An 18,345-nucleotide genomic window follows, 5' to 3' on the forward strand; every position below is an offset into this window, starting at 1 on the left:
GTTTATGATCCAGAAACGATGGTAAAGAAGGAAGAAATCCAAGGTGCACTGAAGATATTGGCAAAGAAAAAAAAAAAGGCTCTGAGAATTGACAGAATGCCAACAGAGATACTTTGACAAACAGGTACGAAGCTGAAAGTGGTCACTTGTCTATGCCAAGAAATTTGGAAGACAGCTACCTGGCCAACTGACTGCAACCAGCTGACTGGAGGTCCATATTCTTGCCCATTCCAAAGAAAGGTAATCTAACAGAAAGTGGAAATTATTGAACAATATCATTAATATCAAACACAAGTAAAATTTTGCTGAAGGTAATTCAAAAACAGGGAGCTGCCAAAAATTCAAGCCAGATTCAGAAGAGGACATGGAACCAGGGACATCATTGGCTGAAATAGAGGATACCAGAAAGATGTTTACTGGTGTTTTATTGACTATGCAGAGGCATTTGACTATATGGATAACATTGTGAAGAATGGAAATTCCAGAACACTTAATTGTGCTCATTAGGAACCTATACGTAGAACAAGAGGCAGTTGTTCAAACAGAACTAGGGGATACTGTGTGGTTTAAAATCAAGAAAGGTGTGTATCAGGGTTATATCCTTTCAGCATACTTATTCAATCTGTATGCTGAACAAATAATCTGAGAAGCTGGACTGTATGAAGAATGTGGCATCAGGTTTGGAGGAAGACTCATTAACAACCTCTGATATGCAAATGATACAACCTTGCTTGCTGAAATTGAGGAGGACTTGAAGCACTCGCTGACAAAGATCAAAGGCTACAGCCTGCAGCATGGATTACACTTCAATATAAAGAAAACAAAAATTCCACCATGGGACCAATAAACAACATCATAATAAAGTGAGAAAATATTGAAGTTGTCAAGGATTTCATTTTACTTGGATCTACTATCCATGCCTGTGGAAGCAGCAGTCAAGAAATCAAACAACAGCAGTAAATCTGCTGCAAAAGACCTCTTTAAAGTGTTAAAAAGCAAAGGTGTCACCTTGGGGACTAAGGTGTGCCTGACCTAAGCCATGGTATTTTCAATTACCTCATATGCAGGCAAAAGCTGGACAATGAATAAGGAAAACCAAAGAAGAATCAATGCCTTTGAATTATGGTATTGGTGAAGAATATTGAATACACTGTGGACTACCAGAAGAGCGAATAAATCTGTCTAGAAAGTACAGTCAGAATGCTCCTTAGAAGAGAGAATGGCAAGACTTTATCTCAAGTACTTTGAACATAGTATTTTCAATCGCCTCATACGCATATGAAAGCTGGACAATGAATACAATGAATAAGGAAGACTGAAGAAGAATTGATGCATTTGAATTATTGTATTCGGAAAGAATACTGAACATATCATGGACTGCCAGAAGAATGAACAAATCTGTCTTGGAAGAGGTATAGCCAGAATGTTCCTTAGAAGAGAGGATGGTGAGACTTTATCTCAAGTAGTTTGGACATGTTATCAGGAGGGACCAGTCCCTAGAGAATGACATCATTCTTGGTAAACCAGAGGGTCAATGAAGAGGAAGACCCTCAATAAGATGGATTGACACAGTGGCTGCAACAATGGGTTGAAACGTAGCAACAATTGTGAGGATGGCACAGGACCGGGCAGTGTTTCGTTCTATTATACATAGTGTTGCTGTAAGTTAGAAATGACTGGATGGCACCTGACAGTAACAACATAAAAAAAAAAAAAAGAGTGAGAAAAATCATTAAACTTAGATTGATAAAAGAGTCATTCGTTTACAACCCTGTTATTTTGAGAGAAAATCCATAGTAGTGATGAAGTCTTACTATACATGTCTGCCCTGTCAATCTTGATTAAAAAATACTTCTCTAGCCTTACTTTGGAGCCCTGGTGGCACAGTAGTTAAGAGGTTGGCTACTCACTAAAAGGCCTGAGTTTGAATATACCAGCTGCTCTCTGGAAACCCTATGAAGCAGGTCTAGTCTGTCCTGTAGGTCACTATCAAAACAACCCAAAGGCAAAGGCTTTTTTTTTTTTTTTTTTTTGGTTAGCCTTATTTTATTTTATTTTTTTATTTAAAATTAGCCAAAATATCGACCTGTTTATAATTTTATATTTACCATTAAAACAATTTATTATAGAACCAAAGACTTCTAGAATTTTTGTTTAAATTTCATTTTGTCACTGTTCATTTTTTGTACTTTTGAACAATTTTTATAACATTAAGATTTAATAGATTTAGAGTGAGAAACCTAACTATTGGTTGCCAACAAGAATTCCTACCTGGTTATAAGATTCCAGCTTAGATGTAAATGATTCTCTAAATCGTTCCCCGATTTTCTCAGCAGAGTTGGTAAAATAGCAGTCTCTTGTTCTTTTAAGCATTTATTTATACCTCATATCTCCTTCAGAGCACTAAGATGCACGCACACATACGCACACACACACACCTCGGTTGCTATCAGGTTGACTCTGACTCATGGCAGCTCCGTAAGTGTCATAGTTGAACTGTGCTCCATAGTGTTTTCAGTGGCAGGATTTTCAGAAGTAGATCACCAGTCTTTTCTTCCAAGGTGCCTCTGGGTGGACTCTAACCTCCAACCTTTTGGTTAGAACACAAACACATATCCCTAACTCTAGCTTTAATTCAATTGTGGGCTCCTCCAGGGCAGGGACCCTGTACTCAGAAGGCCTACAGTAGGAAGTGTATGAATGTATGAGTGTAATTGAATAAATGAATGAATGAATAAATAAATAAAAGTTAAATTTTAATTTAAAATTCACTGAAATATAACCATTATGAACTGCCTTTTTAAAAAAATTTATTTTAGGCAAAATCCAACAGAACGACTGGGAAATCTGAAGAACGGCATCAATGACATTAAGAAACACAGGTATCAGAGTTATTTCTTTGCCCAGAAAAATATAGTAATCTTGACAGCTTCTCTCAGTAGGTCACTAAGGTCGCTTTACAGACTCTCAAGTTGTCCTTTTTTGGTGCTTTGCTTTTCCTCTACGTATGTGTTACTAGATGCAGTTACAGTTATCAATTTCAGTGTGATTTCTCTAAAGCCAGAATTTATGTGGATTTATATAACTGCTGGAAATTCATGTCAAAAATGGGTAAAAGTATAAAACAAATTGTAAAATCATATCTCCAAATCATAGCAACTGAACTTTTTATTCACTGCTTTTTTTTTTAATATCTCCTTGAATCCTACAAAAAATTAAGTTCTAGTTTTGACATTTAATTTCTAAATACTGTAGTATATAGTCATTTTTTAGGTGCCAGTATTTAAGAGAATGGACCAGATAAAGCAACTGTTAAATTGTACTCTATTTTGGTTTTAACAAATATTATATATTTATTTTAAAAATAATTTTCCTTTGGATTCTGATACCTTGTGTCATATTTCACTTTCTGGGTAAAGTACATTGATTTCCACAAATCCTCAAACACTGCTTTACTCTTATGCAGTAATCTAACATGCATCTTTCCAGTTCTGTGAATAAAGCTAGCCTTCAAAACCATTGATAATTTCCCTAAGACATCCTGTCTGATTTAGCTAAATATTCAACTGTGGCACTTCCAGCCTTCAATCTTTTTTTTTTTTTTTTAAATCAGTGTTTGACTGATTCTTGCAAACCTCAAGATGTTTTAATTTTGTGTATGATTTACAGATATAAAATGTCAGAGTAAACTAATAGTACAAAAGCTAAACGTAGGGGGTTAATTATTGAGAACCTTTGAATACACTGATGTGGCCACTTTCGGAAATGAAAATACGTCTCAATATTTCATCTCCCTGTGGATAAAAAAAAAATAGTTTTACTGAAAAATTAGGGGCACATCAACCCAGTGAGAAAACAAAGCTAGAGATGCAGCAGAATAGAAGCCCATTTATTTATTTGCCTTAACAGCAGTGGTGCAGCTTCAGCTGAGGTGCCAGCCAAGCTCTATCTATTCATTTACTTATTGAAATAAAGCCAAGTATTCAACATTGTAAATTCATAGCTGGCTCTGCCTTAAGGATGTTTTAGGAAAGACCAGAAGGAAGAACGGAGAAAGAGGCAGAGAGGGAGAGCGAGAGCGAGAGAGAGAGAGAGAGAGAGACCGACGGACACGTCTGTGGATTTTATAGACATCAAAATGCTTGTAGTATTTTAACGTTCTTTGTCAAACTTCAGACTGCCTTCAGTTCTAAAGTTCATTAAACACTTTAGATTCCAATTTATTTTTCTTCCCACATGACATGCTGTTATCACAATTTCTTTTTTCATTATAAAATGACACATAAACACACCATTCATATTGAGGAAACAAGTGTCCTGTCAATTAAAATCATCATTTCATTATATTTTCCTCTTTTCTCTCATTAAAGAAGTGTCCTCACATTTTGCTCTGGGGTAGCTGGGAAATAAAAGTGCTATAATTGTTAACAGGCTCCAGTTTTACTTTTTATTTACCTGAGGCTTATTTTAATGTAGCTGTCAAATCAGTGATTGGATACACATGCAAATTGGTGCTAAAGGATTTTCTCACCTCAGCATGGTGTTAAAGAATTTTACATTTTCTTCCCTGTAGGGACTAATTTTCTATTCTTCTTAATAGGCTGAAGGTTCTTTTCCACTTAAGGTTGGGGTAGGAGGGCAGAGTATAGGGTAGAAGAGTTTGTTAATGAGATAAACCAAACTTACACAGTGCCTTTCATTTCATTCTATTTCCAGAGCTTTTTAAAGTATAAAGATAAGGGGAAAAGCAAAACTGAGAAATAGTTCTCTCTCTGCCTCCAGTAACCACAACCGTTGCCATTGAGTCCATTCCAACTCGTAGTGATGCTATAGGACAGAGTAGAACTGCCCCATAGGGTTCCCAAGGAGTGGCTTGTGGACTCCAACTGCCAACCTTTTGGTTAGCAACCAAGCTCTTAACCACTGTGCCTCCAATAGGAGTATCTAAAACCTTCCAAAGTCTCCGAGGTATATAATATTTCTACCCAGTATATTCTTAGAATTAAAAAAAAAAAAACCCAATTTTGACATCAGATTTTCTCACTGTCGTCTAAAGTAAAGCTGGCATTTTTACTTTTTTTCTTACAAAACTATTCACTTTAAATTTTTGTTTAAAAACAGTACACTTAAACAAGGCATATTGTTCCACGGATTTGTCCATTCTAAGTGTTAAATCATCTATTCTAAAGATAATTACAGAGATCCCCTCCTTTGTTTACACTCATGATGACCTCATGTGTGTCAGAGTAGAACTGTTGATCCATAGGGTTTTCAATGGCAGACTTTTGGAAATAGATCTCTAGGCCTTTCTTCAGAGGTGCCTCTGGGTAGACTCAAACCACCAACCTTTTGGTTAGCAGATGAGTGCTGAACTATTTGTACTACCTGAGCACTCCTCCTATTTACTTATTTATAAGCTAGGCACCAATTCTGTTTTCCAGTACTTAGAAGGGGCTAATACACTTGTAAGGAGCCCTGGTGGCTCAGTGGTTGAGGGCTTCACTGCTAACTGAAAGGTCGGCAGTTTGAACCCAACAGCTGCTCCATGGGAAAAAAGACCTGGTGATCTGCTCCTGTAAAACCGATGGGGCAGCTCTGCTGTGTCCTATGCGGTCCTGTAGGGTCTCTATAAGGTGGAATCGACTCAAAGACACACAACAACAGTACACTTGTAGAGTACAATTAAATCTTTCCTGCAAGACAGAGGAATAATTTGCAAATGTTTCAAAGTTATTTTTAATGTTTCAAGCTTCAGAAATTACTTTCAAGAATAACTTATTTATGAAGAACCAATTTATGTACCACTGCTGCTGATAGTTCTTCCGGGAATATTTTTCACACACGAGTGCATGCTGGCACTTGCATTACTTAAAACGTAGGTAGTGTCAAAAGGCCAAGTATTAAGTGACTAGCCACTCAAGTAAATGTTGCCGCAAGTCAAACTGTAACAAGTACTCAGCAAGAAATGCATTTTTGAGTTTGCTCTTTGATTCAGTAGATTAACAGTAATGATTTCTGTTGCTATTTAAGGAATACCTTCTGGGTAGAAAGCATTGCAAAATATGCTGAAAGAAATTGTTACAGTATTTGATATCAAAAGAAAAGAATTCGCAGAACTGTATACCAAGAAATCCCTAAAAATGGAGCCCCAGTCTGTGCAAAGGAGCCATTGGATCCCCACAAGCTGAGATCGAGTGGCTCAAGGAGAGGACTTCTGTGGTTTCACCAGAAGGGCAGAGGAAGCCATTGCTGCCTGCCAATCACTGTGGCTAGAGTCACAGCAGCTTATATCAAGATGGCACTGTGGGTTATGGACGGCATCTGAAATGGAATGCGCTAGGCCCTGTCCTCTTTGTGTTTAGTACCTTTCACCATGAGTCCGAATCGACTAGAAGGCAGTAGTTTTTATTTTTTTGGTTCCTGCTAAGCTTAGACGAAACCAAAAAATAACCAAACCCATTGCCATCGAGCCAATTCCAACTCACAGCAACCCTATAGGACAGAATAGAACTGCCCCATGGGGTGTCCAAGGAGCTGCTGATGGATTTGAACTGCCATCCTTTTGGTTAGCAGCCGTAGCTCTTAACCAGTGTACCACCTGGGCTCTAAGCTTAGACCAGGGATGGGAAATCCATGCAAGGACTAAACCAAAACCAACTCCCAGGATCAGTAGGGACTGAGAAAGATTGAAAAAAAAAAACAAAACTTGTTGCCATCGATTCGATTCCGACACATAGTGACTCTATAGGACAGAACAGAACTGTTCCGTAGAGATTCCAGTGAGCGGCTGATAAATTCAAACTGCCTGCCTTTTTGGTTAGTAGCTGAGCTCTTAACTACTGTGCCACCAGGGCTCCTGAGAAAGACTGGAGAGCCTAATTTCTGATATGGCTGACAGAGAAATTAGAAACGTACTAGAAGTCCCCCGCCTCAGCCTCAGCCTCACACCCACTCAGCATTCCAACCCACATTCTGGCCCCTGTGGTCCATTCTCTGTATTTGTTGTAGTTATTTGCCTTCAGGTCATCTCCAACTCATGGTGACCTCATGTGTTTCAGAATAGAACTGCACTCCATAGGGTTTTCAATGGCTATGATCTTTTGGAAGTAGATCACCAGGACTGTCTTTCAGGGTGTCTCTGGGTGGGCTCACACTGCCAAGCTTTGGTTAGTAGCCAAGCGCTTAACCGTTTGCACCACTTGGGAACTCCTACATTATTGATAATGGAAGCAATAAATGAAAGACCTCCATCTGACTGTCAGCTTAATCCCATATTTTCACTGATTACTGTAAGAAGCGTCTTTATCTTGGAACTTTTCAGATCCCTATCACAGGACATCACGACCATGACAGTGTAATAAGACACAATAGTAAGAGGCCCTGTGCAAGCCTATAGAGCCATTTGTTTATTGACAAACATGTACTGAACCCCTGTCCTGTGTTAAATACTGCTTCAAGTGCTAGGAACACAAAAGGAAGGGAAATAGAAAAAAAAACTGCCTGACCTCATGGAGTGTGCATTTTTCTGGAGGAGGCAGAAGATATGCAAAATAACTGAAGTATGTTGTTGTTGTTGTTGGGTGCCATTTCCTACTCATAGCAAACCCATGTGACAGAGTAGAACTGCCCGATACAATCTTTACGGAAGTAGTTTGCCAAGTCTTTCTCTTGTATATTCAGTAGCAGCAAGTGCTACCTGTCAGTTTATTATACTGTGGTTGTTTGTGTGTTGCTATGATGCTGGAAGCTACCCCACCAGTACTTCAGATACCAGCAGGGCCACCCATGGTGGACAGGTTTCAGTGGGACTTCCAAACTAAGACAAGGAAGAAAGTCCTGATGATCTACATCTGAAAATTAGCCAGTGAAAAACCTGTAAGTCACAAAAGACTATCGTCTGATATAGTGCTAGAAGATGAGCTGCCTATGTTGGAAGGCACACAAAATACCTAGTGGCAGTAACAATGGACTCGAGAATACCAACGATTGTGAAGATGGCACGGGACCTGGCAATGTTTTGTTGTGTTGTACACGGGGTCGCTATGAATCGGAGCCAACTTGGCACAGCAACTAACAAGTGCTAAGGAGAAAAAATGAAGCAACAAAGGAGAATAAAAATATATATACGTGGGAGGTGGGGGTGCAGTTTTAGACTGGGTGGCCAAAGAAGGCCTCATTGAGAAGATAACCTTTGAGGAAAGACCTAAAGGTATTGAGAGAGTAAGCCACATGAAAATCTAAAAAAAAAAAAAAAAACAGGCCATCTAGCCAGAGGGCCTTGAGTGCAAAGGCCTGGAAGTGGGAGCAAACCTAGCTTGTTGGAGAATGGTGAGGTGACAATGAGCAAGGGAGAAAGAAAAAATAGGCAGTGCTGAGGGAGGGGCAAGTAGTGGTGTGTCATGAATTGAGTTGGGTTCCACAAAAATAGTGTATCAGTTTGGCTAGGCCATGATTTCCAGTATTGTGTGATTGTCCACCATTTCTTCATGTGATGTGATTTTCCTGTGGATTGTAAATCCTATCTCTATGGTGTTGGTGAGACGGGATTAGCAGCAGTTATGTTAATGAGGCAGGACTCAATCTACAAGATTGGATTATGTCTTGAGCCAATCTCTTTTGAATTATAAAAGAAAGACGTGAGCAAAGAGATGTGGGGCCTCATACCACCAAGTAACAAGAGCCAGGAGAATAGCACCTCCTTTGGACCTGAGGTCCCTGAGCTGAGAAGCTCCTTTACTGGGAGGATTGATGACAAGGAATTTCCCCCAGAACCAACAGAGAGAGAAAGCCTACCCCTGGAGCTGGCACTCTGAATTCAGACTTCTAGCATACTAGATTGTGAGCGCATAAAGTGTCTATTTGTTAAAGCCATCCACTTGTGGTATTTCTGTTATAGTAGCCCCAGGTGACTAAGACATGGTGGAAAGGACAATTTTGTAAGGCCAATTAGGTTATGGCAGGAGTCCCTGGATGTTGCAAACAGTCAAAATACTCAGCTGCTAACTGAATTGTTGGAGGTTCGAGTCCACACAGCAGTGTCTCAGAAGAAAGGCCTGGCAATCTACTTCCAAAAAATCAGCCATTGAAAGCCTTATGGAGCACAGTTCTACTCTGATCACATGGACTTGCCGTTGAGTTGGAATCGACTCAAAGGTAACTGGTAGGTGATGTTAAAGACATAGTGAGGTTTTTGCCTTTTATTCTGAGTTGGATATGAAACAAGGGAACTTTGAACAAAGATGTGATATGACCTGATTTATGTTTTAAATGATCACTCTTAGTGCTAGAAATGTTCTCCAAGGACAAAAGCAAGAAGACCAGTTAGGAGGCCATTTTAATAATACGGATAGGAGATAATGGTGGTTTGGCCCACTCTGGTAGAGCAAAGGTGGTGAGCATTGCCACAGTTACGTATCGCTGACACTTTCGTGAGAAAAAATAGCACTTAATACTTTAAATATTTCCATTGGTTTTCACATACATATCATGGATATGGTTAAAATATTTTTCCTTAAGAAAATTAAAAAAAAAAATTTAAGAAAATTAAATTTGGATTTTCTGAACTTTTAAAGCAAAATAAAAATTGTGTGAATTATGTGATTTATTTAAAGCCGGTTAATGGTATGAGACTTAAAGTTTTCCACATTTACCCTCCTGCTCCCACCAGTGGATATTACCTAGGATTCTTCATAATCTGGCTATTGTAAAAATCAATTACAGAGGGAAAAAAATAAAAGGTCACTAAAATATTTGGTTAAATAAATCTCTCTTGAAGTGGAGAGAGACAATTAGCTTTGAAGACATCTCTAAAAAGTTGTAGTGATTAAAAAAAAATGAGAATCAGATTTCAAATGTACATATGGGCTGCCGTAACAACATACCACAAAGCGAGTGCCTTTAATTAAGAGCAGAAATTTATTGACTCACAGTTCTGGAGGATAGAAGTCCAAATTCAGGGTGTCAGCAGGGCCATGTTCTGCCTATCCACCCTAGAGGAAGACCCTTTTTTGTCCCTTCTAGCTTCAGGTAGCCCAGCCGTCTCTTCGTGTTCCTAGGCTTGTAGGTATATCTTCATATGGTGTCTCCCACCTTGGCAGGATTCCTCATGAACTGAGGTAGAGAAAAGATGACTCAGAATCTTTGGTCTGAGCTACTGGAAAAGTTGAAGAAAGAGTTGAGGCAAGTATGGTGGAGACAATTTACCTGATACGTTTTAGGTACCTGTAGGAGACCCAGTTGGGAGATGATGACCAGCAGTTGTATATATTAGCTTCATATATAATTTATATATATAAACCAAAAAGCCCAAATTCATTGCCATTGAGTCAATTCTAACTCATAGAGACCTTATCGGACAGGGTAGAATTGCCCACAGGATTTCCAAGGCTGTAATCTTTATGGAAGCAGACTGCCACATCTTTCTCCTGCAGAGACGCTAGTGGGTTAGCAACCAAGAGCGTAATCAGTGTGCCACCAGGGCTCTGAGCTATATGTATGTATGTGTGTTTATAGGTTTATATAGCCCTAGTGGCACACTGGTTAAACATTCGGCTGCTAACCAAAGTGTCAGCAGTTCTACCAGTTCTTCCTTGGAAACTCTATGGGGCAGTTCTACTCTGTACTACTCTGTACTGTGAGTCAGAATCGACTCAACGGCAATGGATTTGGTTTGGATTTTGGTAGGCATATATACTATATAGTATGTATTGCTTTACAAAGCAAGGGGGCAGTGGTTTGGCTGGAAATAGAAATTTGGGAGTAATCAGTGTCTAAATGCTATTTAGAGCCATAAGACCAAATTAGATTAACTAGGAAATGAGAGTAGTAGAAAAGAGAAGTCCATGGTCTGAACCCTGTAGTACTCCCACTTCATAAAGAAATAGCAGTAGGGAATGAGAAAGAGCATCCAGAAAGGTATGGGGAAAGCCAGGACAAGAGGGCATCCTGGAAGCCAAGTGAAGAAGGTGTTGCAGGAAGTGAGGGATAAACTGTGAGAGATGCCACTAATAGGTCAAGTAAGATGAAAGCTGAGAATTGAGAAGATTCAATGGAGTGGAGGGGCTGAACCCTAATTGTAATGTGGTCAGGAAAAAATGGGTCGATAGTGATTAGATAACTCTAATCAAGGAGTTTTCCGCTAGTGGAAAGGGGAGAAATGGTGTGAGAGTTGGAGGGGAATGCAGATCAAGGGAAGGTGTTTTGTTGTTGGAAGAAATAAGTATTTGTGTACTAATGACATTAAGGAGCCCTGGTGGTGCAGTGGTTAAGAGCTTGGCTTCTAACCAAAATGTCGGCACTTCGAATCTGCCAGCTGCCCCTTCGAAACACTATGGGACATTTTTACTCTGCCCTTATACGGTCACTATGAATCAAAATCAACTTGACAGCAGTGGGTTTAGTTTTGGTTTTTTTTGGGGGGGAATGGCAATGATCTAATAGAAAAGACAATATTGAAGATTCAGGAGCATGAGCAGGGATACTTGCTGGAGCACGTCTTTGAATAGGTTGAGTTGATAGGATCAAATACACAGTAGAGTTGACCTTAACTAGAAACAAAGACAGTTATTCCATGGTACAGGAGAGAAAGAAAAGCACAGATATGGGTAAACCCATTGCAATTGAGTCAATTCCTACTCACAGTGATCCTGTAGGACAGAGTAGAGCTACCCCATGGCGTTTCCAAGGCTGTAATCTTTATGGAAGCAGATGGCCACGAGAATGGCATGCCAACCTTTCAGTTAGCAGTGGAGCACATAACCATTGTGCCACCAGGGCTGCTTCAGATGTAAGTAGGAGGATAGATATGCTGGTGGGATCTTGTGGAAGTTCTCTTTTTTATTTCAGTGTTCTCAGTGAAATAGGGAGCAAGGTCATCACTTGAGAGTGAGGATTGGAAGGAGGTGCTGGAGGTTTGGGGAGAAGGCAAAGTACTAATGATGAATCTATGCGAGTGTGAGAATTAGTGAGCCAGGGAAATCTAGTACAATTGCTGAGCGGCATTAAGTGCCCACTTGAGGTTAGTGGGCATGAATTTAATGTCAGAACAGACAAACAGCGTGGTTTTGTGTTTTCCTCTGGCCTTTTTCAGCTTCACTGTTTTAGGTATGGAGCAGGCAACAAAATCATCTTGACAGATAAAGTGACATGGTAATAATTTATTAGGCAAATCATTTTCCTCTGTACTTTTCTTATTTTTTAGGTGGCTGAATGGTTTTAATTGGGAAGGACTGAAAGCACGGAACCTTCCATCACCTTTAAAAAGAGAGGTATGGTATCTACTACACTACTGTATTGATTTTTTTCCTAGGGATTTTTTTTTTATAAACAGATTTTAAGTGTTTTAAACACATTTTAGTTTTTTAAAATAGTTTTTTAAATTAAGTGAAATTTCATAGAAATTGTGATTATAGGGACTAAATAGCATTGCCTATTTAATAAGTATTAGCTCAGAGGAGCCAATTACATGTAGATGCCACCTAAGTCCCAAGGTAGTCAGTACTGGTCAGGCTGACAGGTGGCTCCAAAAATATAATGCAAACCATATATAAATTTAATGCAAACCATTTTAAATTTTCTAGTAGCTAATTAAAAACAGCAAAAAGAGATGGATTTTAATTTAATATAATATATCTATACATGTTATCATTTCAACATGTGATCAATATATAAATCTTAATGAGATAGCTCACATTCATTCTTTTCATAATAAGTTTTTGAAATCCAAAGTGTATTTTACGCTTAAGCACATCTCGATTCGGACCAGGTACATTTCACATGCTCAGTGACCACCTGTTGCTAGTGACTATGCTATTGGATAGCATGGCTCTAGAGAGACCAGAACACCTGCTAACTCAGGCGGGAGATGACTCAGGAATGATCTAGCTCAGCCCCCTACAAACTGAACGTTAACATGCGTTTTGAAGACCTGTATCACCCCCTTACACATCTGCCATCAGAATTTTTTATTGTAAGTTTAAATGATTGGGGAGAATGTACTATCTAATATGTTCTAAATACTGACATTTAAAATAGAACATTACTGTTACTTCACTCCTTTAAATACATCCAATATAATCTAAATATCATTGAGATTTCATACCCATCAGCCATTTAAGAAATACAGACAGAAATATTGCATCATTCTTTTTTTTCCCTGAGCTTACATTTCCACTTAGTTTTCCATCCTAGTGTAAAATACTTTCATGCTTTTTAATCTTTTCTTGATCATCATTTAAGTCCTTTTAAATTGTAATTTTAAAAATTTAAAAATTATTGTGACAACAGAAATTTCTGTGACAACAGAAATTTCTCTGACAACACAAATGTTCCTTCTAGATTCAGCTATAATTACATTTTTCTAGCATGCACTAAGAAATGACATAAATATATGAGGAATTTTTAAAGGCTATTATTAAAATTTGTTTGAAAAGAAATTATTTAATGTGTCCATGCATAAATATCACTTATTAAAAGAATGGGATTAGATTCAGCATCAGTTCTATTCCTATTATTATTGTTATCATTATAGATACCAGTGTTAAAAGCACGGTTACGTAAGGAAGTGGGAGTGAAAGGGTTTTGTTACAGGGATGTCACTTTGAACTTCTTCTCATTTATCTCCCCCCTGCTACCTGCTGATGTTTCAGTTACATCCTACTTAAATTTATTTGAAGGCAAAGAATTGGAAACTACCTTATTTGCAAAATAATTTGATACTTGAGTCATTTTACTCTTTCAAGTCACTAATATTTTGAATTATCCCTTTGGTGTTCTGGAGGATTTACATGGTGCAATGAACCATGTAAAGATTCAAGCTTGGTGAGAAACTTTTACAATGTAGAAGAACTCAGGCAAATTTTTTATTTTAAATACTCACTTTTAAAAAATGTGTTTCAATTTGAAAATAAAAACATCATTTCTGTTCCCTTTTCTTTAGAAAATACCTCCTCATGCCAGGTAGCTCCTATTGAATGCAATACAATGACCAAATCCATTTGGTTCTAAGGGGAGATTTCATGAGGCTGAGACTGTGGCTCAAGTATGGTAATCAGTCATCTATTCTTTGTATTTAACTTACAAGTGGGTGCGATATAAAATAGTGTTCAGTTAGAAAAAACATTATCCATACACAATAGCATGCTTGGTCAACATTATTCTCACTTTTGTTTTAATCCTTTCTGTTTATTAGCTCAGTGGACCCACAGATCACAGCTACTTTGACAAGTATCCCCCTGAAAAGGGTATACCTCCAGATGAGCTGTCAGGCTGGGATAAAGACTTCTGACGGAAGCCAAGATGATTACTGCATATTCGCTATGGAAGAGGACTGTATGGATCAATAATCCAACTGTGATGATTTCCCACTTTGGAATATTACAATAGCTTTTGGAAAACCATTAGGGGAAAATAAATCCCTGTCCATGAGTTGAGGGTGGTTCTGAATTATGGCCCAGCTAGATGTTGTTAATTATTCATATGTTCCATTTTTTGTTTTTCTCAAATGTTGGTGGTTATCACACTCCCCTCCCCACAGTCAGCACAATTTTCATCGAAGAGGCATAGTTTTCTCTGTAGTCTATCGCTCCATCTCAGTCATATGCCTTTCCCTTGAGTCCTAGTAAAGTTTAAAAAGGTCTTGCTTTTGAGCATCTAAGTCGTGCACATAGAAGGAAGAATAGGGGTGAATTTTGGAAGGTTTCCCCAGCTCTAAAAACTCCAAGTAAGCATTATGGAATTTTAAAATAGTGGCTTGCCAAAATCTTAGCAGTAAATAGAGGCTCTTGACTTTCACCTGCATTCTACCTAGAAATGTGCTCATATCATCCTATCCCCAGACACATGGGGAAAGGGGTACCTGTTCCTAAAGTAAATGAGTTAATTATTTCAACCAAGTAATCATATGCTATTGGAGAATTTAGGGGAAAAATACTTTTTCATTCTCCTGTGACCATCTGTGATACCTCAAAGACTTTTCCAAAACCTCGTTAAAGGTGGTTATGATGTGTAGTTAAATAATGAGACTTTGGAAAGGTTTTAACTGATATACTAAATCTTTCCCAAACAAGTAGACCACACGGAGGAGTAAATTATGAAAGCTTTTTCTTCCCATTAAATATGGAGTAGAATGCATTTTAAGAGGTAAACTTGCTGACTCTTTGAAACTCTGAGATATTTTGCCCAATTCTGTGATTGTTGTTATTAATAAACCAAAGGAGTTTAGAATAGCCACAGTTAATTTTTAATGAAAACCCCACTGGTGAATGTTGATGCACTATAATCACTGCTGAGTTAAGAGCTCCTTTTTTAAGACATTTGAGTCATGACTGTGTTTATAGTTTTAGATTGCCAAGACAGGCAAGCTGCTGGGGAAATCTGGAGAAATGATAGGAAGTAAAAGGTCAGCTAGTGTCTGCCTTCCTCCTGTCTCCTTGCAGTCTTTCAGAATGAAGAATAGGGTAGTTTCAACAATACTGGGAGCCAGTACCTAAGAACTTTACTAGTGGGTTTTTTTTTTTTTTTTTTTTAAATATGTATTGACCATGATCATCCCCTCCATTTCCCTTCCAAAATGTATGGGAGACAGAGTTTTCTGTATATTTTTCTTTTTTTAATTAATAATATTTTATTGTCTTTTTGGTAAGAGTTTGCACAGCAAATCAAGTTCCCATTTGATAATTACTATACAAATTGTTCAGTGACATTGGTTACATTTTTCACAATGTGTCAACATTCTTGTTAATTCCACTCTGGATGTTTTATTTCCAGTAATCTGGTTTCCCTGTCCCCCTTACCCTTTCATCTTTCCTTAGAGTAATTGTTTTGACCATTTGGCCTCATACAGATGATTTTCTTAAGGCTGTGAAGTACTCACTGGTGATATTTTTAGTCTGTTAGCCAATCTGTTTTTTAGCTAAAAGGTGACCTCAGGGGGTAGTTTTAGTTCAAGGTTTATGGAGTATCTCAGGGCGATAGTCTTCGGGGAGTCCTCTAGTCTCAACTGTTCCAGTAAGTCTAGACTATTTAAGAATTTCAGTTCTGTTCTACATTTTTCTCCCCTACTATCAGAATCTATCTATTTTGGCCCTGATCACAGTGGTTGGTAGTGACAGCAGGCACCTCGAGTTCTGATCTCAGCCTAGATGAAGACGCGGTTCGGTAGACTGTTGGTCCTGTAGACTAGTTTCTTCTCTGAGTCTTTTGTTTCCTTCTTCCTCTTTTGTTCTGGACAAGAAGAGACCGATAGTTGTGTCTTACATTTTTTGAATCTTACAGAGTAAAAATAATGTCGAAATTACTCCATTATTCAAACTTCTGGCTATATTTTCATATGGTAATGTTTTGCCTAGGATCACTATGAGTTGGAATTGACTCGACGGCACCTAACAACAACAATGTTCTATGTGAAAAGCACCATCTACCCACTCTCCACCCATGCTTTTAGCACTCAGAGAAAGTCAGCTATGTGCTTCCTGCAAAGTTAAGCCAGGCACTTGAGGCCCAACCCAAGAAGGTGCATTCTTAACAAGTAGAATTTCCACATTTAGTATCCTTTTGCTGAACCAAAGAGTTTTTGTTTCTGGGGTTAGTATTTTTAAGATTATGTATTGTACATAGAAGAATCATTTTTAATAGGATCAACATAACCTGCTTAAAGAATTTCTAAGATTTTTTTAATGATTTTTATTTGCATTTGGTTTGTATGTACTGTATGTTTTTCCATGTATATATTTTTAAATTACAAGTCTATAAATGTCAAAAATTTATGGATAGGGTGGATATCAGAACTGTACAGTTGTAATAGCAATGCTGTTATCAAAGGAGATCAATAGTTGTAACTCAAAAAAGAACTTACATATATAGAAATAAAAACAGACATAGGGTACTACAGTTTTATTTTGTCTATGAGTAGCCATATCACTATGTAATCATCATATGTGGTTTTATTCTATTTTTAGAGTACTTCATAAAACTATAGGGTCACTATGAGTTGGAATCAACTCGATGACAATGAGTTTGGTTGTGTTTTTTTTTAAATAAAAAAGAGAAAATGAGAGTGAGTTATCATATAATCCTAACTCCAGTATTTTCTTGCCGGGTGTGTTTCTGAGTACTAGCTTTCTCACTTGTAGTGAGTAAAGTAATAACTAATTTAGAGGCCTGTTTGTGGGATTAAATAAAATATCTAGGAGTCCTTTGTACAGTTTTTCTGAAATAATGATGATTAAATGGTAGCTATAAAAAAAAAAATGGAAACCCTGGTGGCATAGTGGTTAAGAGCTGTGACTGCTAACCAGAAGGTCAGCTATTCGATTCTATCAGGCCCTTCTTGGAAACTCCATGGGGCAGTTCTACTCTGTCCTGTAGGGCTGCTACAAGTCTGAAATGATCCAACAGCAATGGGTTTGGTTTTTGGTTTTTATTATTAATATCTATTAGCATTAAAGGGGCCTTAATAACCATTTAGTCCTGGAACTGGTGTATCATTGGAATCCGTATGCAGAATTATACCATTTTTAGTATCTTTTTTTTTTTCTTTTAAAGCTCAAAGGGGATCAGTCACACCTTGTGCATAAAATGAAGAGTTAATCCTCACCAAAATGAAGTGATTCATTAAGCTTACCTAAATTTTAATTTTTATGAATTATGAATACACACACATATAATATATATTTATATATTTCCTAAATATATGTAGAAAACATCCTCTTAACTGAGATTGAACAAGGCAACACTCTGCCTTCTTGTTTCAGCTCTCATACTGTAAACAAGTATCTTTTTTGCAGTCTATTTAATGCCATATTTTTTCCTTTTTTTTTTTTTTGGTGATTTTCTGTTTAAAATGACCCCATGGGTAGTGTGAAGTGCTATCTAGTGTTCCTCAGCATGAGAAGTCTGTGATGTGCCTTACAGAGAAAACATGTGTGCTAGATAAGCTTCATGTGAACCTGAGTTAAAATGCTATCTGCCATGCGTTCATTGTTAATGAATCAACAATACTCTACATCCAAAAAAAAAGGAAAAGGAAATTCACCTGTCTGTATTCAAAGAAGCCCGAGGAAGTTCTAAAAATGGAAAAGATGGAAAAGTGTCTAAATTTATGGATTCATGAGATGATGACCGATCTAAAAAAAAGCATAGTAGACAGCATTGTAAGGTCGAAAACCAGAGAAATTTGCAGTCATGTTACCCAGGATCAGAAAAATGTTAAACCCTTCTCAACTAGTGTTTTTATTATGAAGAAATACTGCATAAAATTATTTGTAAGAAACATATATTAAATATGGTGTCTTTAAACAGAAATACACATAAAACAAGGTTTGTACTTACCGGGTGATAAAAAAATAT

The 18,345-nt window shown here is 37.7% G+C and overlaps 1 protein-coding gene across 2 annotated transcripts in view; it reads left to right on the forward strand.

Annotated features, from left to right (window-relative positions):
* PRKG2 (protein kinase cGMP-dependent 2) overlaps positions 1-14,284 on the forward strand; it is a 109,024-nt gene extending 94,740 nt beyond the window's left edge. For both annotated transcript variants that reach the window (XM_049887086.1, XM_049887085.1), the window contains 3 exons: positions 2,820-2,882; positions 12,200-12,266; positions 14,189-14,284. In XM_049887086.1, the coding sequence (XP_049743043.1) occupies positions 2,820-2,882; positions 12,200-12,266; positions 14,189-14,284 (226 nt within the window). The remainder of the gene's footprint in view (positions 1-2,819; positions 2,883-12,199; positions 12,267-14,188) is intronic.
* The last annotated feature ends 4,061 nt before the right edge of the window (positions 14,285-18,345 follow it).

The sequence above is a fragment of the Elephas maximus genome, chromosome 5, assembly GCF_024166365.1.
Source record: "Elephas maximus indicus isolate mEleMax1 chromosome 5, mEleMax1 primary haplotype, whole genome shotgun sequence".
Classification (NCBI taxonomy): domain Eukaryota; kingdom Metazoa; phylum Chordata; class Mammalia; order Proboscidea; family Elephantidae; genus Elephas; species Elephas maximus.